Source organism: Nansenia antarctica, assembly GCF_963989245.1.
Source record: "Nansenia antarctica genome assembly, chromosome: 2".
Classification (NCBI taxonomy): Eukaryota; Metazoa; Chordata; class Actinopteri; order Argentiniformes; family Microstomatidae; genus Nansenia; species Nansenia antarctica.
Genome location: NC_137675.1, coordinates 33,682,306 through 33,703,535, shown reverse-complemented (window position 1 = coordinate 33,703,535; position 21,230 = coordinate 33,682,306). Strand labels below are relative to the sequence as shown.

Genomic DNA, 21,230 nt, shown 5'->3' with positions numbered 1-21,230 from the left:
CTCCGATTCCTGGGACATCACATGCGGGATGACCTGACCTGGAAGGACAACACAAAAGGCACCATCAAGAGGGCACAACAGCGGCTATACACCCTGAGATGCCTCAGGAAGGAACACAACAAGCAGGAGATACTGGTGGCCTTCTACCGCGGCGCAGTGGAGAGCATCCTCACCTACGGCATCTGCAACTGGTTCTCCAGCTGCACAACAGCGGAGAGAAATGCGCTACAGAGAGTAGTGAGAACAGCACAGAAGATCACCGGCGCCCCCCTCCCCTCTCTGGAAGAGCTGTACAACACACGCTGTCTCAGGAAGGCCTCAAAGATCTCCAGGGACCCGACCCACCCTGGGCACGTACACTTTACCAGGCTGCCCTCGAAAAGGAGGTTCAGGACCCTGGCCGCTAAGACAAACAGACTGAAGAACTGCTTCTACCACAGGGCCGTCCAGGCCCTGAACACAGCAAAGACCTAAGTTCTGGGCCCTGGACAGTCTGGACGGATTGTATGGCAGCTGCTGGACTGAAAAAATCAGGTGTAGTGCTGAGGCACAAACATGTACATTTCAAGCCTGCAAACTGTGACACTTTAAATAACGTGAAAAAATACTATTGTGCAATATGACAACCCTAGTTGACTATCTGTACAGTATAGTACAGTGGATTGTGTACATAGCCTTTATTTATGTAAACCAGCTCCTTACCTTCTTGTGATTTTATTTTATTTTATTTTTTTCTAAAAGTGATTTATTTTTCTCCCTTTCCTAACACCAGGGGAGCCACCCCTCCCAAATGTCGTTGTTTGGTACCTGTACTGTAGCAATGACAATAAAGTCCATTCATTCATGCTGCTGGTTATGGCTTCTTATTTAAGACTTCCTCTGCTTATACCTTTGAATGTAGGCCTGTGCCATTGTGTTTGGAGAGAGAGCTGCTTAATCAATCGCTGAGATGGGCCTAATGTCGCTGTCCGTGCCATTGGTTCTGGACCAAAAGTGTTTGAGAGAGATAGAGAGGGAGGGTTTGTGATGTGATGTCAAGTGCCTGTGTGACAAAGTGTGAAAAGAAAGTGTTTTTTGTGAGTTTACTATGGAGGATGGAAACGGTGTGTGTCTGTGTTGTGCATGTGTGCGTTTGCGATGTTGGAACTGGACTTGTAGATTTCAGCAGGCTGGCTACTTGAAAAGATCTTGGTTCAAAAAAGATTGAACAATGAGCACCCCTGATATAGTCGAAACTGGCAACTGTTTTTTTTGTTTTTGGTAATCTGATCACAAAGTGACACTACAGTTTATTAGCGGGTTCTAGGGCATCAAAATTGCATTTCCTTGAAACTGCGTTCACTGATAGCGTGTATGTGTAATTATGTGTATTTCTATATCTTATGCTTACCCAATCTAAAAGCTCACATCAGTGCCTGGTGTGTGTTGTGGGTGGATATGTCTGTGTATGTGTGTGTGTGTGTGTGTGTGTGTGTGTGTGTGTGTGTCTGTGTGTGTGTGTGTGTGTGTGTGTGTGTGTGTGCGCGCATGCGTGTGTGTCGTGGGTGGATATGTGTGTGTGTGTGTGTGTGTGTGTGTGTGTGTGTGTGTGTTTCCCCCCTCCAGTGCAGCTCTGATAAGCGTTTCCTGGTGAAGCAGCACGCTACGCTGCTCAGACGTGGTCGTCAGCCCCTCCCCCCCCCTGCAGCAGGCACCAGGCAGGACAGCCCCGCGGCTCAGTGGAAGGACCCCCCTGTGTTTACCTTCCATGCTGGGGAGACCTGTGGACATGATGAATGATGATTTTAGACACATACCATAATATTGATATATGGGATGATTTGTGTTGCTACCGTAATAGCTTTCTCATAACTGGCTTCCTGTTAAGTTCAGAATATATTTCAAGATCCTTCTGCTTATAAAGCTCTCACCGGCACAGCACCAGAATATCTGAAAGACCTTTTGCTAGCATATCAGCCCAATAGAGCTCTCAGGTCTTCTGACGCTGGCTTTCTCTGTGTACCACATGTACAAAAGAAGAGATTTGGTGAGATTTCATGCACCCAAATTGTGGAATGCACTGCCAGTTATTATTATTATTATTATTATTATTATTATTATTATTATTATTATTATTATTATTATGATATACTGTATTCATAGAATATAGTTTGAGTTTTTATCCATTTTAATTAGCGATGTTAGCCTACTGATAATGTTCACTGACCATAATACAGTAGTTTATCTCGCTCCTGTACACAGGTGTTTACTGGGCGTCTTAGCATCTTAGAAAAGCGTTATAGTGTCATCATACATGCTCATGTCGAAAATTGTCAAGTCGCGCAAATGAGCAAAAAGCTATTTTTTTCTTTCTTTATTTAAAAAAAATTCTCTTTTCCGTTTTTTGGTTTTGAAGTGTGCCCATATTCTGTGTATGACACAATATTTACAGTGATATCTTTATCCTACCTATGCTTGTGTACTGTAAAATAAATTCTGATTCTGATTGAATACTTTTTTGTATCATTAAAAGACTAACTATAACAGTTACAACAACCATAAATAATAATAAGCTGGGTAATTAGCTTAGGTAATACCTTGCTAGGTAATAATGTTATAGCTGTATAACTATAGCTGTCTGACCCAGTGACCAGTATTGACAGCTGATAGCTGTCAAGCTAGAGGGGGAGTGGTTGGGGATGGGGTTGACCAGCCCATTGTTACCGCCCATTACCTGCCTGTGTGAAGGTGTGAAAAAGTCCAAAATCTTTGAAGGCCGTTTCCTCAGGATTTAGTTTTCAGGGTTAACAAGTTTCAAATACTCATGTTGTCTTACATTTTTCCCCGATGTCTATGTATGACACATCATTTGAAAGCTTACAATCTGTAGTTTAAGCAGTGATGCCGGTAACGCGATACTAAGTATCGCGATACTCTAATCTGATTACTTTTCCCAGTAACGAGTATTCTATCGCGATACTATTTCCAAATCAGTAATCTGATTAAAGTTACTTATTCGAGTGACTGTGCGTTACTATTGCGTTACTACCTCATAACTTAGGCTAAATGCAGTATTTCTTTGTAATGTTCGATAGTAAACAAACATTTCTCGCGTCTTGGGGAGTGACGTCAGTGCCCACGTTTTCAACACGAGGTTACTATGGAAGGCCATGCCCGCAAAAAACGGCTCTCGACTATCGCGAGATTGCAGCAGAATCGCTCACGTGTATCACCACGCTGATTGCACAGTGTAAACAGAAGCGTAGCCTACACAATGGAGCGAGAACAGAGATATGCGTTAAATAGCTGGAAATATAAGGATTATTTTGAGTTTGTGTCAGCAAAGGATGACAAGAACATAAATGTTGATCATTGATAAAATAAATTGATAAGACTCACCCAGTTTAGGATTAGGATTATATTAGGATCATATCTGAATGGTCAGGGTAGGTTTTAGGTTTTGTGAAACCACTCCTTGCTAGTTACTGTTAAATAAAGATTATATTTATTTTATTGTTTAAAAACAAGTATTTATGTTGGGTGAGGCAAAGAAAGACTCTTTATTTTGTTGTTTTAAGTTATTGTTTAAAGTTTAATTATGTAATTTAAGTTACTGTTAAAATAAAGTGAGTTTTGGCAAAACCAGTTTTCATTTTTATGTTGCGGGGGGGGGGGGGGGGGGTCGGGTGCCTAGGCAGCTGCCAATAGTAACTAAAAAAGTAACTAGTAATCTAACTTAGTTACTTTTAAAATCAAGTAATCAGTAAAGTAACTAGATTACTTTTTAAAGGAGTAATCAGTAATCAGTAATCAGAATACTTTTTCAAAGTAACTGTGGCAACACTGAGTTTAAGCATATGTAAAAAACAGAAAAATGACGTTGCCCCCTCCTTGGTCATTCCACCAGATCGCGTCACATATTACAAAAGTTTAAGTGTCGAAGAGCCCACTCGATATAACAAACAACGTTTTAGGATCACTAAATACTTCATAATTTGTGAATTGGATTCACTGTTTCTACTGGGTTAGTGATACACGGCTTGCAAACAAATGTACGTTTTAAGACGAGTTCAAAAGCAAGGACTGTGTGATCATCTAATTATGTGTAGTGATTTTAGCATGTTGAAGTTCTAACACTAACAGCATGTTGTGACGTGCTAAACATGCAGCTAGACGTTCGTAACGATAGTCCTTTTTAGCGCTGGCCTACTAGCAGCTGTTTTGCGTGTGTTTTGATTCAGAGCGCGTCCCTGAGCTATTTGGTTTGAGGTGTACCAACACTCAAATAAGCATTTCTTCTTCAACTATTGTCATCAGGAAAAAGATAAGAAAACATCAAAATGACATTGACCTACTTGAGGACATCAACCCTAACCAGACCCTGTCACATGTCCAGTGTCATCATCATATTTTGTCTTTTGTCTTTTAGAACAACTTAATGTTGGATGTGGATGGATGTGATGTGTTTTACAGGATTAACTCTTTTTATTTTCTTCATACTGCTGGTGTAATATCCTTGTGTCATACATTCATAAATTAACCTTACACGCCTGTGGGTGAGTGTGTTCTTACTGTGGGTGAGTGTGTTCTTACTGTGGGTGAGTGTGTTCTTACTGTGGGTGAGTGTGTTCTTACTGTGGGTGAGTGTGTTCTTACTGTGGGTGAGTGTGTTCTTACTGTGGGTGAGTGTGTTCTTACTGTGGGTGAGTGTGTTCTTACTGTGGATGAGTGTGTTCTCACTGTGGATGAGTGTGTTCTTACTGTGGGTGAGTGTGTTCTTACTGTGGGTGAGTGTGTTCTCACTGTGGATGAGTGTGTTCTTACTGTGGATGAGTGTGTTCTCACTGTGGATGAGTGTGTTCTTACTGTGGGTGAGTGTGTTCTTACTGTGGGTGAGTGTGTTCTTACTGTGGATGAGTGTGTTCTTACTGTGGGTGAGTGTGTTCTTACTGTGGATGAGTGTGTTCTTACTGTGGGTGAGTGTGTTCTTACTGTGGATGAGTGTGTTCTTACTGTGGGTGAGTGTGTTCTCACTGTGGGTGAGTGTGTTCTTACTGTGGATGAGTGTGTTCTCACTGTGGATGAGTGTGTTCTCACTGTGGATGAGTGTGTTCTTACTGTGGGTGAGTGTGTTCTTACTGTGGGTGAGTGTGTTCTTACTGTGGATGAGTGTGTTCTTACTGTGGGTGAGTGTGTTCTTACTGTGGATGAGTGTGTTCTTACTGTGGGTGAGTGTGTTCTTACTGTGGATGAGTGTGTTCTCACTGTGGATGAGTGTGTTCTCACTGTGGATGAGTGTGTTCTTACTGTGGGTGAGTGTGTTCTTACTGTGGGTGAGTGTGTTCTTACTGTGGATGAGTGTGTTCTTACTGTGGGTGAGTGTGTTCTTACTGTGGATGAGTGTGTTCTTACTGTGGGTGAGTGTGTTCTTACTGTGGGTGAGTGTGTTCTCACTGTGGATGAGTGTGTTCTTACTGTGGGTGAGTGTGTTCTTACTGTGGGTGAGTGTGTTCTTACTGTGGATGAGTGTGTTCTTACTGTGGGTGAGTGTGTTCTTACTGTGGATGAGTGTGTTCTTACTGTGGGTGAGTGTGTTCTTACACGCCTGTGGGTGAGTGTGTTCTTACTGTGGGTGAGTGTGTTCTTACTGTGGGTGAGTGTGTTCTTACTGTGGGTGAGTGTGTTCTTACTGTGGGTGAGTGTGTTCTTACACGCCTGTGGGTGAGTGTGTTCTTACTGTGGGTGAGTGTGTTCTTACTGTGGGTGAGTGTGTTCTCACTGAGGGGTTCCATCTTGGTGGGCTGTAGAAGGTCAGTTAAACGAATATATACCACATGTTATCTGTCTCCTGCATGTGGAGTACAACACCCTACACACACACACATACACACGCACACGCACGCACTCTCTCACACATACACACACACATGCACGCACGCACACACACTCTCTCTCTCTCACACATACACATGCACGCACACACAAACACACGCACGCACGCACACACACTCTCTCTCTCACACATACACACTCACTCTCTCTCTCTCTCTCTCTCACACACACACACACACACACACACACTATCTCTCTCTCACACACACACACACACACACACACACACACACACACACACATATAGACACCATGCCTTGGATGAAGACCAGTGTCGTGAAATGAAGAATCCACAAGGATTATATCTTTTGCCAGTTTTGGGTGAGTTAAAGTTGGTGTCAAATAAAAAAAATAGAGTAATACAGTATTAAATTAAGCATCTAAGCTATTTCATCTTATGTAACATTTCAAATGTATTAGTTATAATGTATAGGGGCGGCAGTAGCCTTGAGGTTAGAGAGGCTGGCTAGCAATTGGAAGGTCGCTGGTTTGATCCCCGCCTCAGGAGGGAGCTGCATGTGAGCTGGTGACTGGGAGGGTTGCTGGCATCATATCGAAGGTGATGCCGTTGTGCCGTTGAGCAAGGCACTTAACCCCGAATTGCTCCTGGGGCGCTCCCTATGGCTGACCCTGTGCCTAGAGCAAAAAAAAAAAACATTTGGTTGTACTCTGTGCAATGACAGAAAAGGTTGAATCTGAATCTATTTGTCTTGTGTATTTTTCTTGACTGTTTTTCCAGCTTTGGCCAGTATGGTGTCCAAAACAGGTAAGCACCTCAAAAGAATATTCCAAAAGCAACAGTAAATCACTCACTTTATCCACAATACTGCCCGGTACATAGAACAGTGTCATACCCACTAAATGTTCATATTCCATGCATATATTTGTATATACATGTGTTTGATACCATTCCTCATTCCATCCCATGCATTACAATGAGCCTGTCCTCTGATGTTTCTGCCTCCACCAGCCTGTCCTGATATACAGTGCTGTTCATAAGTATGAGAAAGAGGATCTAAGGCCTTGTCCACACAGAGACGAATTTGGGTGTATCTGCCAACGTTTTTTTATCTATGGACGTTTCGTCCACACGGAACCGCGTTCTGGGAGCCTGAATAAGCTATTTTTTTAAACCGGGTCCCAGAGTGAACAAACCTGAAGACGCTCTCCAAGCCATACCATACCATACCAAGGTACCGTACCATACCATACCATACCATACCGTACCATACCATACCATACCATACCATACCGTACCGTACCATACCATACCAAGCCAAGCCATAAAGACCATTCATTCATTCATTCATTCATACGCATCTTTCCTGAACTGATGACGCCATAGCCCCACCTCTCCCTTAACCCGCATGCGCTAACCCAGACAACAACAACAACGGCACCTTACAGGGTTCTTCTTCATGTGATTGTTCACCGCACAAGTTTTGCGCATGCTCCATTCTTCTTCTCTGTTTTTGGTGTCATTTGTGGCAGCGTTAGAGCATTTTCAGTGGTTTCGTTTGGATGCACATATTTCTTGAGACGACTTTGTGTTTACGGAAAACTTTTTTCAAATGAAAAAGATGGGTTCTGTCTCCGTGTGGATGTGGCCTGAAATCAAACAATTACTATGGGGTCAAAGTAGAGATTCTCAGCTTTAAGTCAGTGTTTTTTTGTTTCAAATTGGGTTTCACCATTTAGAAAGTAAAACTTTTTTTCAACATACTACCCCCTATTTCAGGGCCCCCAAAAGTATTGGAGAAAATCATATCATGTCCAAATAAACTACCCATGTTTAGTATTTGATTGACAATCCTTTGCATGCAATAACTGCCTGAAGTCTGTGAAGTCTGTGTTGTATATGTTCTATATAGAATATTTACATGTATATCTTACACATAATATGTGACAGCAGCTGGTGAAAGGGAGGACAAGTCGGCAACCATTCAAAATGTTCAGACTTTTATTGTGAAAAATGTAAATAAATGTCAACGTTGTCCGAATCCACTGCGTTGCAATGTTTTGGCTTGACTAGCGAGCGTGTCATTGATTTTCAACAACGTTGACATATATTTACATTTTTCAGAATAAAAGTCTGAACATTTTGATTGGTTGCCGACTTGTTCCCGCTGTCCAGTAAATGTATTTCCAATGAGCCTATTCAAGTTAAATTTGCACCAGAATTTGGTATTAACTCAAACAATCCAGACAAAAAAAATCTAAACATTAAAGTCCATATGTAAATAAAGTTATGTGTACTTATTTCCCCCATTGTATGTGTCTGGTCCCCCTGTTCCCCCCTGTTCCTCCCTGTTCCCCCCTGTTCCCCCCTGTTCCTCCCTGTTCCTCCCTGTTCCTCCCTGTTCCCCCCTGTTCCTCCCTGTTCCCTCCTGTTCCCCCCTGTTCCCTTCTGTTCCCCCCTGTTCCCCCCTGTTCCCTCCTGTTCCTCCCTGTTCCTCCCTGTTCCTCCCTGTTCCCTTCTGTTCCTCCCTGTTCCCTCCTGTTCCCCCCTGTTCCCTTCTGTTCCCCCCTGTTCCTCCCTGTTCCCCCCTGTTCCCTCCTGTTCCTCCCTGTTCCTCCCTGTTCCCCCCTGTTCCTCCCTGTTCCCTCCTGTTCCCCCCTGTTCCCTTCTGTTCCCCCCTGTTCCCTCCTGTTCCCCCCTGTTCCCCCCTGTTCCCCCCTGTTCCCTCCTGTTCCTCCCTGTTCCTCCCTGTTCCCCCCTGTTCCCCCCTGTTCCTCCCTGTTCCCCCCTGTTCCCCCCTGTTCCCCCCTGTTCCCCCCTGTTCCCTCCTGTTCCTCCCTGTTCCTCCCTGTTCCCCCCTGTTCCCCCCTGTTCCCCCCTGTTCCTCCCTGTTCCCCCCTGTTCCCCCCTGTTCCCTCCTGTTCCTCCCTGTTCCTCCCTGTTCCCCCCTGTTCCCCCCTGTTCCCCCTGTTCCTCCCTGTTCCCCCCTGTTCCCTCCTGTTCCACCCTGTTCCCCCCTGTTCCCTCCTGTTCCTCCCTGTTCCCCCCTGTTCCTCCCTGTTCCCCTCTGTTCCCCCCTGTTCCCTCCTGTTCCTCCCTGTTCCCCCCTGTTCCCCCCTGTTCCTCCCTGTTCCTCCCTGTTCCCCCCTGTGCTTCCAGATGGTTCCCCTCTCCCCAGCCCTGTCCTCACAGGTCCAGACATGGCCTACCTTGGGTCCAGGGTGGTCTTCCAGTGTCAAGCCTCTGGGCTTCCTCCACCAATCACCTATCAGCTTCTGAAGGACCGCGACAGCCTGGTCGCCATGGGCGACGACCTCCAAGGCGACCGGCCTGCGGCGTTCTCCCTGAAGGTGGCCGTGACGTCAGAGGGGGCATACCACTGCAAGGCCACCACGGGGGGGGGCGTCGGCCTCAGCAACTCTGTCCACCTACAAGTAGTGAGTAAGTGTGTGTGTGTGTGTGTGTGTGTGTGTGTGTCTGTGTGGGTGTGTGTGTGGGTGTGCAGGGTGGTCTGAGCCAGGCTGGGAAGGCGGTCCACACACACACCTGTCACAGCAAACACAGTCCTGCTGCCCTGGAACAGACCACAATAATAACTTTAATTTCTATAGCTCCTTTCAAAAAACCCAAGGACGCTTTACAATTCTATGAGAATGATCAGACAGACAAAACAGAAAACAAACAAAGCAAAACTCAAACATTGACTAGGGGCAACGGCCTTGGTGAACAGATGTGTTTTGAGGGCTAATTTGAAGGAGTCCAGGGTGGGGGCGTTGCAGATCACTATAGGGAGGGAGTTCCAGAAGGTAGGTGCGGCCACGCTGAAGGCTCTGTCCCCAAAGGTCCGTAGGTTGGTGCGGGGGGTAGATAGCCGGCCCATGTCTGCGGACCGCAAGTTCCGGGAAGGGGTATGCTGGGGGAGGAGGTCAGTTAGGTACTGGGGGGCGCAGGCGTGGAGGGATTTGTAGGTGAGGAGGAGGATTTTGTATGTGATGCGGGACTTGAACGGAAGCCAGTGGAGGTGAATGAGGGTGGGGGTGATGTGCTGCCAGGGCTTGGTGTGGGTGAGGACCCTGGCAGCTGAGTTCTGCACGTACTGGAGCCTGTCCAGGGCTTTGTTGGGAACCCCGAACAGGACTCCATTACAATAGTCCAGACGGGAGGTGACGAAGGCGTGGATGAGGGTTTCGGCAACGGAGTCAGTGAGGGAAGGTCGTAATCTGGCTATGTTTCTGAGGTGGAAAAAGGCGGATTTGGGGATGGATTTTATGTGGGACTGGAAGGAGAGGGAGCAGCGCCTTGGGTTCCACAATCATGAGCTCTGTTTTCTTGGTGTTAAGTTTGAGAAGGTTAGATGTCATCCAGGTTTTTATTTCGAGCAGGCAGTTGATGAGGGACTGGGGGGGAGCGGAGAGGATGGGGTGGAGCTGAGGTAAATTTGGGTATCGTTGGCGTAGCAGTGGTAGTTAAGGCCATGACGACGGAGGATCTGGCCGAGGGGGAGCATGTAAATGGTGAAGAGGAGGGTCCGAGTACAGAGCCTTGGGGGACGCCTTGGTTGACTGGGGCTGGGGGGGAGCTTGAGCCGTGGATGGAGACAAACTGTTCCCTGTTTGAGAGGTATGATGTGAACCCGGAGAGGGCTGTACCAGTGACACCCAGGTGGGTGGAGAGGCGGTTGAGGAGGATGGTGTGGGAGACAGTGTCGAAGGCAGCAGAGAGGTCCGGGAGGATGAGGATACTGAAACGGCCCGAGTCAGCAGCAATGAGGAGATCATGAGGTGATTTTAATGAGGGCGGTTTCCGTGCTGTGGTGAGATCTGAAGCCGGATTGTAGGGGCTCATAGAGCTCATGGCTCTCACCACAGGACAAAGAGGGGCGGAACCTGGGGTTGGGGAAGGGGGGGGGGTTGGAATAAGGAGGAGGAGGAGAGAGGCAGAAAAGGAAGAGATTGGGGGTCGATGGCAGGGGGGTTGTAGACGGATGGGAGGCAATAAGTCGATTCTGATGATTTTTGAAATCTCAACTTTCCTTTGTTATACCTTCTCCCTCCTCCCCTCCTTCCTCTTCTATGTCACCGTCTTCCCCTCCTCCCTCTATTCCCCTCCACCCCCCTCCTCCACCCCTCCCCCCCCCCCCTCTCAGCCCCGGTCTCAGGGGCGGTGGTGACGCCCTCCCCCCAGCCCCCCGTCCTGTACGAGGGGGCCAGGCTGGCCCTGCGTTGTAACGTCATCCGGGGGTCCCGCCTCTCCTACACCTGGTTCTTCAACCGACAGGATGTGACATCATCATCCTTCCCCTCAGCCCCACCGCTCCATCCAGCCGGGAACATGCTGGTGGTGGAGAGGGTGACAGAAACGCATGCTGGGAATTATTCGTGTATGGCCGGGACCAGGATGAAGGAAGGTAGCCGGTTCTCCAGCAGTCGGGAAGTCCAGGTTTTCGTCAAAGGTAAGCCACAACAGGGGGGTCGGGGGGGGGTTAGGTGGCATAGCGGGTTAAGCGTCAACCACGTAACCGCAGGGTTCCCGGTTGTATTCCGGCCGTGGACATGTCCTGCATGTCAGCCCTTCTCTCTCTCTCACCCATCCTTCCTGTCAAATCTCTACTATCTCTATCGCCATAAAAATACAAATATGAGTGGGAGTGTCCCACTCAGAAAAAATTACTTAAAAAAAAAAGGTAAGCCACAAGAACTGCTACATTAGAGCTCCACAGCACACTACAGTGTTCCACTCAGGTAGTTGTGAGTGGTGCCTTCGTCCCGTCCCTGACGGCCCATGTCAAACCTTCTGTCTCTGTTGTATGCTCTGTTTTTTGTTGCTGGTCTGTGTGTTAGGGTGTGTATGTGTGGAGAGGGTGGGGGGTTTGCTTAAGAAGAGGGTGTTATATTGTTCTCTTGATCCTGTTTTTAGATATGTATAACCCTCTGAAAACGAATAAATATACTTCTAAAAAAAAAAAGTACAGAGACCATATATACTGAAATGTGTCATTGCAATGTAAGTCGCTTTGGATAAAAGCGTCAGCTAAACGGCATATATTATTATATTAGAGTTGTCATCCACAAGTGCAATTGCCCTGACTCTGTCCATGTAGACAAGTTAGACTTTGAGTTAGTTGTATTTGAGTTAGTTGTATTTGAGTTAGTTATATTTGAGTTAGTTGTATGGTATACAAACTGAAACAGGAGCTGTTTTCCAAAATGTGTTGTTGCACTCTATCAAGAGCATATACTATACCAAGTACGGTACGATATAGGCTAGTACTCTACATAGGCTGGGTTGCACCAACATGGTTTAACTTTTAAACTGGATTAAATCAAGGTTTATCTACTAATCCTGTTGCACCAAACTTTAAACCTAGCTTAAATGTAGTTGAAATGTAATCCTGGTTTAAATCTAAACCTCTGCTAATCCAGGTCTGTTGCACCACTCATTTGACACCTAGTTGAAACCTAGATTCACTAAACCTAGATTAATAGAGTGCAAGAACGCATCTTGGAGCAGCCACAGAAAAATAAACTATTGCATACCATTTACTGTATGCATAGTGTATGTAGGTTTCTTCTCGGTTTGCGTACCGTAAACAAGTCAAACGTTTCTGCATGGACAGTCTTAGCACCTGTTGGCCCTAATAAATTCGGCTGTGGAGCAGGAGGTAGAGCTGGCATCTAATGATCGCAGGGTCGGCAGATCGGCGGTTCGAGCCCCGGCTGGCCACATGTCGAGGTGTCCTTGGGCAAGACACTGAACCCCAAACTGCTCCCAATGAGTGGGCCGCCGCCTTGCGTGGTAGCTTGCCGCCGTTGGTGTGTGAATGAGAGGCCATGGTAAAGCGCTTTGGAATAAGGCTGGAAAATGGCCCCTCTGGATGATAAAAAAACTCCCTAAAAAGCTTTTAAAGATGGAACAGAACTTTGTTTTGCCAAGATAACACCAGTCACAGTTTAACAGCAGTCACAGTTTAATAGCAGTCACAGTTTAACACCAGTCACAGTTAAATTGCAGTCACAGTTTAACAGCAGTCACAGTTTAACATCAGTCACAGTTTAACAGCAGTCACAGTTTAACAGCAGTTACAGTTTAACACCAGTTACAGTTTAACACAGTTACTGTTTAACACCAGTCACAGTTTAACACCAGTCACAGTTTAACAGCAGTTACAGTTTAACACCAGTTACAGTTTAACACAGTTACTGTTTAACACCAGTCACAGTTTAACACCAGTCACAGTTTAACACAGCTAATGTTTAACACCAGTTACTGTTTAACACCAGTTACAGTTTAACACCAGTTACAGTTTAACACCAGTCACAGTTTAACACAGTTACAGTTTAACACCAGTCACAGTTTAACACAGTTACTGTTTAACACCAGTCACAGTTTAACACCAGTTACAGTTTAACACAGTTACTGTTTAACACCAGTCACAGTTTAACAGCAGTTACAGTTTAACACCAGTCACAGTTTAACACAGTTACAGCTTAACACAGTTAAAGTTTAACACAGTTACAGTTTAACACCAGTCACAGTTTAACACAGTTACTGTTTAACAGCAGTTACTGTTTAACACAGTTACAGTTTAACACCAGTCACAGTTTAACACGGTTACTGTTTAACACCAGTCACAGTTTAACACCAGTTACAGTTTAACACCAGTCACAGTTTAACACCAGTTACAGTTTAACACCAGTCACAGTTTAACACAGTTACTGTTTAACACCAGTTACAGTTTAACACAGTTACAGTTTAACACCAGTCACAGTTTAACACGGTTACTGTTTAACACCAGTTACAGTTTAACACAGTTACAGTTTAACACCAGTCACAGTTTAACACAGTCACAGTTTAACACAGTCACAGTTTAACACAGTTACAGTTTAACACCAGTCACAGTTTAACACAGTTACAGTTTAACACCAGTTACTGTTTAACACAGTTACTGTTTAACAGCAGTTACTGTTTAACACAGTTACAGTTTAACACCAGTTACAGTTTAACACCAGTCACAGTTTAACACAGTTACAGTTTAACACCAGTCACAGTTTAACACAGTTACTGTTTAACACCAGTCACAGTTTAACACCAGTCACAGTTTAACACCAGTTACAGTTTAACACAGTTACAGTTTTACACCAGTTACAGTTTAACACAGTTACTGTTTAACACCAGTCACAGGTTAACACCAGTTACAGTTTAACACAGTCACAGTTTAACAGCAGTTACAGTTTAACAGCAGTTACAGTTTAACACCAGTCACAGTTTAACACCAGTCACAGTTTAACAATAGTCACAGTTTAACACAGTTACAGTTTAACACCAGTCACAGTTTAACACAGTTACTGTTTAACACCAGTCACAGTTTAACACCAGTTACAGTTTAACACAGTTACTGTTTAACACCAGTCACAGTTTAACACAGTTACAGTTTAACACCAGTTACAGTTTAACACCAGTCACAGTTTAACACCAGTTACAGTTTAACACCTGTCACAGTTTAACACCAGTCGCAGTTTAACACCAGTTACAGTTTAACACCAGTTACAGATTAACACAGTTACAGTTTAACACCAGTCGCAGTTTAACACCAGTTACAGTTTAACACCAGTTACAGTTTAACACAGTTACAGTTTAACACCAGTCACAGTTTAACACAGTTACAGTTTAACACCAGTCACAGTTTAACACCAGTTACAGTTTAACACCAGTCACAGTTTAACACCAGTTACAGTTTAACACCAGTTACTGTTTAACACAGTTACTGTTTAACACCAGTCACAGTTTAACACAGTTACAGTTTAAAACCAGTCACAGTTTAACACAGTTACTGTTTAACACCAGTCACAGTTTAACACAGTAACAGTTTAACACCAGTTACAGTTTAACACAGTTACAGTTTAACACAGTTACAGTTTAACACCAGTTACAGTTTAACACAGTTACAGTTTAACACCAGTAACAGTTTAACACCAGTTACAGTTTAACACAGTTACAGTTTAACACCAGTTACAGTTTAACACCAGTCACAGTTTAACACAGTTACAGTTTAACACCAGTTACAGTTTAACACAGTTACAGTTTAACAACAGTTACAGTTTAACACAGTTACAGTTTAACACCAGTTACAGTTTAACACAGTCACAGTTTAACACCAGTTACAGTTTAACACCAGTCACAGTTTAACACAGTTACTGTTTAACACCAGTTACAGTTTAACACAGTTACAGTTTAACACCAGTCACAGTTTAACACAGTTACAGTTTAACACAAGTTACAGTTTAACACAGTTACAGTTTAACACAGTTACAGTTAAACACAGTTACAGTTTAACACCAGTTACAGTGTAACACCAGTCACAGTTTAACACAGTTACTGTTTAACACCAGTTACAGTTTAACACAGTTACAGTTTAACACCAGTCACAGTTTAACACAGTTACAGTTTAACACAAGTTACAGTTTAACACCAGTTACAGTTTAACACAGTTACAGTTAAACACAGTTACAGTTTAACACCAGTTACAGTTTAACACCAGTCACAGTTTAACACAGTTACTGTTTAACACAGTTACTGTTTAACACCAGTCACAGTTTAACACAGTTACAGTTTAACACCAGTCACAGTTTAACACAGTTACTGTTTAACACAGTTACTGTTTAACACCAGTCACAGTTTAACACAGTTACAGTTTAACACCAGTTACAGTTTAACACAGTTACAGTTTAACACCAGTTACACTTTAACACCAGTCATGTTGGGAATTTGTATTAAAATCACTAGAAGTGATAAATCATGTACTATGTGCTCATTTAAATAATATGTGAATGCGGTCAGTTGAGAACAATAGGAAGGTCACGCAAAGCCAAAAGAGAGGTTCTGTTTTTGAGCGACAAGAAGAAGACAAGCTCCTGACTAAAAGAACGTTTTATGATTCAGGCTGCTTATAAATTGCTTGTTTTTGCCTATGTGCTGGCAACCATTGTATACCTGCTGTTATGATGTTCTATTTTTCTGTACTGATTTTGTACTTTCATAACTAATGATTGATGATGGGTCTATTCTTCTATGCTGTACTTTAACTTGTAAATCGAATCCTAACTCATATTACTGTGCAACTTCAAATGTTTTCACAAGCTACTGATAAGAACTCAACTCACTGCTCTCCTCACAAAAGTATGATATCACCATGGGAACGAGACGCTAGCAGGACACTCAAGCTGATAACATACAGTGCATTTTCGCACCCACACAGGAGGAATTGAAGGCCAATGCTAACGAGCAGCTGCAACGGATTTTGTGCGGACAAGTGGAAAGCTACTAGATAGGGGGGGGGGGGGAGGCACCACCCGGCCCCAAATGTTGAATCAAATGTATAAACACTATGTACCAGGGAAAAAGGGGACTCTTGGCTGGTGGAGCTCTTGCAGTAACTTGTTGACGGCTAGCTGAGACGGGCCTGCAGAGGTGAAACTAGATGAGACCACTTTTCCATGGAAATGAACTATTATTGCTTGCTGATGTGCTTGAATAAATATTATCTTAATGAACAGTTCAGTAGTGGTGCCTAATATTTGATTGGATCATATCATCTTAAGAAGTGATATCAAGGACGTCTCGTTGAGATTAAACGAACTCGCTTGTAAAGTGACGACTCAATTAAATCGATACTGGAGAAGTTGATCGCCTTACAGTTACAGTTTAACACCAGTTACAGTTTATCACCAATCACAGTTTAACACAGTTAAAGTTTAACACCAGTCACAGTTTAACACCAGTTACAGTTTAACACAGTTACAGTTTAACACCAGTCACAGTTTAACACAGTTACTGTTTAACACAGTTACTGTTTAACACCAGTTACTGTTTAACACCAGTTACAGCTTAACACCAGTTACAGTTTAACACAGTTACAGTTTAACACCAGTTACAGTTTAACACCAGTTACAGTTTAACACCTGTTACAGTTTAACACCAGTCACAGTTTAACACAGTTACAGTTTAACACAGTCACAGTTTAACACCAGTTACAGTTTAACACCAGTCACAGTTTAACACAGTTACTGTTTAACACAGTTACAGTTTAACACCAGTCACAGTTTAACACAGTTACAGTTTAACACAAGTTACAGTTTAACACCAGTTACAGTTTAACACCAGTCACAGTTTAACACAGTTACAGTTTAACACAAGTTACAGTTTAACACCAGTTACAGTTTAACACAGTTACAGTTAAACACAGTCACAGTTTAACACCAGTCACAGTTTAACACAGTTACTGTTTAACACCAGTCACAGTTTAACACAGTTACAGTTTAACACCAGTTACAGTTTAACACAGTTACTGTTTAACACAGTTACAGTTTAACACCAGTTACAGATTAACACCAGTCACAGTTTAACACAGTTACTGTTTAACACAGTTACTGTTTAACACCAGTCACAGTTTAACACAGTTACTGTTTAATACAGTTACTGTTTAACACCAGTCACAGTTTAACACAGTTACAGTTTAACACCAGTTACAGTTTAACACAGTTACTGTTTAACACAGTTACAGTTTAACACCAGTTACAGATTAACACCAGTCACAGTTTAACACAGTTACAGTTTAACACAGTTACAGTTTAACACAGATACAGTTTAACACCAGTTACAGTTTAACACCAGTTACAGTTTAACACCAGTTACAGTTTATCACCAATCACAGTTTAACACAGTTAAAGTTTAACACCAGTCACAGTTTAACACCAGTTACAGTTTAACACAGTTACTGTTTAACACTAGTCACAGTTTAACACAATTACTGTTTAACACCAGTCACAGTCTAACACAGTTACAGTTTAACACCAGTCACAGTTTAACACAGTTACTGTTTAACACAGTTAATGTTTAACACCAGTTACTGTTTAACACAGTTACAGTTTAACACCAGTTACAGTTTAACACTGTTTAACACAGTTACAGTTTAACACAGTTACAGTTTAACACCAGTTACAGTTTAACACAGTCACAGTTTAACACCAGTTACAGTTTAACACCAGTCACAGTTTAACACAGTTACAGTTTAACACCAGTCACATTTTAACACATTTACAGTTTAACACCAATCACAGTTTAACACAGTTACTGTTTAACACAGTTACTGTTTAACACCAGTTACAGTTTAACACTGTTTAACACAGTTACAGTTTAACACAGTCACAGTTTAACACCAGTTACAGTTTAACACAGTCACAGTTTAACACAGTTACAGTTTAACACCAGTCACAGTTTAACACATTTACAGTTTAACACCAATCACAGTTTAACACAGTTACTGTTTAACACAGTTACTGTTTAACACCAGTTACAGCTTAACACCAGTTACAGTTTAACACAGTTACTGTTTAACACCAGTCACAGTTTAACAAAGTAACAGTTTAACACCAGTTACAGTTTAACACCAGTCACAGTTTAACACCAGTTACAGTTTAACACCAGTCACAGTTTAACAGTTACAGTTTAACACCAGTTACAGTTTAACACCAGTCACAGTTTAACACAGTAACAGTTTAATACCAGTCACAGTTTAACACCAGTTACAGTTCAACACAGTTACAGTTTAACACCAGTTACAGTTTAACACCAGTTACAGTTTAACACCAGTCACAGTTTAACACCAGTTACAGTTTAACACCAGTCACAGTTTAACAGTTACAGTTTAACACCAGTTACAGTTTAACACCAGTCACAGTTTAACACAGTAACAGTTTAATACCAGTTACAGTTTAACACCAGTTACAGATTAACACAGTTACAGTTTAACATCAGTCACAGTTACAGTTTAACACAGTTACTGTTTAACACCAGTTACAGTTTAACACCAGTTAAAGTTCAACACAGTTACAGTTTAACACAGTCACAGTTTAACACAGTTACAGTTTAACACCAGTCACAGTTTAACACAGTTACTGTTTAACACCAGTCACAGTTTAACACAGTTACTGTTTAACACAGTTACAGTTTAACACAGTTACAGTTTAACACCAGTCACAGTTTAACACAGTTACAGTTTAACACCAGTTACAGTTTAACACAGTTACAGTTTAACACCAGTCACAGTTTAACACAGTTACAGTTTAACACCAGTTACAGTTTAACACCAGTTACAGTTTAACACAGTTACAGTTGAACACAGTTACAGTTTACCACCAGTTACAGTTTAACACAGTTACAGTTTATCACCAGTTACAGTTTAACACAGTTACTGTTTAACACAGTTACAGTTTAACACCAGTTACAGTTTAACACAGTTACTGTTTAACACAGTTACAGTTTAACACCAGTTACTGTTTAACACAGTTACAGTTTAACACAGTTACAGTTTAACACCAGTTAGTTTCCAGTTAATGTTGCCAATTGTTTTCCGCAGGGAAACTTACTGGCTGTCCAATAACATTTTTAACATTTTTTACGTTTTTTGTTTGTTTCTCTGTTTCTCAGTGTACCTCTCTGTACCCAAGATCTCTTTTACCGTCTCCAAAGAAGGCCTCGGTTACCATGGCAACGTGACCTGTCGGTCGTTGCGGGGGAGCCCTCCGGCGACCTTTCACCTTTTCCTGGACGACAAGGAAGTGGGCAGCGTCGTGGCAACAGTGGCCCCGGTTGCCTGGTTCCTTGTTGCCATGGTTCCCGGGCAGAACATGGGTGTGGCGCGCTGTGAGGTGGGGAGTGAGAGGCAGAGGCTGACCAGCCACACCCTGACCCTGGACCTGGGTACGACACCTGTGTGTGTGTGTGTGTGTGTGTGTGTGTGTGTGTGTGTGTGTATGTGTCTGTGTCTGTGTCTGTGTGTGTATGTGAGTGTGTGTGTGTGTGTGTGTATGTGTGTGTTTTTTTGTGTGTGTGTGTGTGTGTGTGTGTTTGTGTGTGTGTGTGTGTGTGTGTGTGTGTATGTGTGTGTGTGTGTGTGTGTGTGTGTGTGTGTGTGGACAGCACACAATATGTGTGTGTCCAGCGTGTGTGTGTGTGTGTGTAGTTTGAAATAGTTTAGAACTGTTTAATTAGAAGGTGTGTCCCTCCTCCCCTCTGACCCCCCTCCCCTCTGACCGCCCTCCCCCCTGACCCCCCTCCCCTCTGACCCCCCTCCCCCCCTCCCCTCTGACCACCCTCCCATCTGACCACCCTCCCCTCTGGTCACCCTCTGTGGTTCATACCTGGGCTGGCAAAAAAAAAAAAAAAAAAAAGAAGTCACCCTCCCCTCTGTGGTTCATACCTGGGCTGGCAAAAAAAGATATATACAAGATGGCGGCGCGCTTGGTCGCGAGGCTTGGGGGAGCTCCCAAATCGGTGCTTTTAAGTGTTTCTAAGTACATTTGTATGTACATTTTTATTTTAGTACTTATAGGGAACGGTTGTGTAAATAGTACCTACAGCAGACTAGACTTACTAGAAGTTGGTGCGAAAAACGAGGGGACTGTAACGGCGGAGTTCTTGAAACAACGGAGGATTCCACTCGACGTTGCTCGGGCGCCGGGTGAAAAATATTACGCGATCCCAGCTCTCAGGCGCAAGCGGCGGAGGCGAGACCGTAAACAACGCCGAGGAGTAAGGGGAGGCCTGCTAGCCTGGCTGAGACGGAGCCCGGATAAGCCAGCTTTGCCGAGTATTTTCCTATCCAACGTCAGGTCCCTGGCTAATAAGATGGACGAATTGAGACTACAGGTCGCCAAAAATAACATCGTGGGAGATAGCTGTGTGATTATTCTCACTGAAACCTGGCTAAATGACACTATCCTGGACTCCGCGGTTAGCCTGGAAGGACGGACCCTTCACCGGGCAGATTGGACTTTGCTTAGCGGAAAGACCCGCGGAGGTGGGATCATTATATCTACGAAGGATAGCTGGTGCTTAAACACGAAAACTGTAAGTAGCCACTGTTCCCCAAACCTGGAATACTTCACCGTTAAATGCCGACCCACTTACCTCCCGAGGGAATTCAATGCAGTGTATATTACAAGCGTTTACATTGCACCTAATGCAGATGGTAGCTTAGCATTGGCGCGGCTATATGACGTCATCAGTGGTCAACAGAGCGCGGACCCACAGGCAGTTCACATTATAGCCGGAGATTTTAATCATGCCGACCTGAAGGCAGTACTACCCAAGTTCTATCAGCATGTTAAATGTGCAACAAGAGGAGAAAAAACACTGGATAAGGTATACACCAACATCAAGCGTGCTTACAAGGCTAGACCGCTAGCTCATCTAGGCATGTCTGACCATGTGTCAATCCTCCTGATCCCAGCCTACACTACCATGAGGAAAAGTGCTCCCATCACCACTAAGACTGTCAGAACCTGGCCAGAAGGGTCCGCTCCACTGCAGATCTGCCTAAATGACACCTCATGGCAGGAAT

The 21,230-nt window shown here is 43.6% G+C and overlaps 1 protein-coding gene across 1 annotated transcript in view; it reads left to right on the top strand.

The window, feature by feature from the left end:
* The window catches only part of tmc8 (transmembrane channel-like 8), a gene marked incomplete at both ends in the record, with an annotated part of 58,701 nt that extends 38,278 nt beyond the window's left edge, over positions 1 to 20,423 (top strand). Inside the window, 6 exons of the mRNA XM_080523001.1 lie at positions 1,606 to 1,762; positions 6,611 to 6,637; positions 8,990 to 9,271; positions 10,977 to 11,282; positions 19,316 to 19,588; positions 20,380 to 20,423. Coding sequence (XP_080379127.1) covers positions 1,606 to 1,762; positions 6,611 to 6,637; positions 8,990 to 9,271; positions 10,977 to 11,282; positions 19,316 to 19,588; positions 20,380 to 20,423 — 1,089 coding nt within the window. The remainder of the gene's footprint in view (positions 1 to 1,605; positions 1,763 to 6,610; positions 6,638 to 8,989; positions 9,272 to 10,976; positions 11,283 to 19,315; positions 19,589 to 20,379) is intronic.
* Between the last annotated feature and the right edge of the window lie 807 nt (positions 20,424 to 21,230).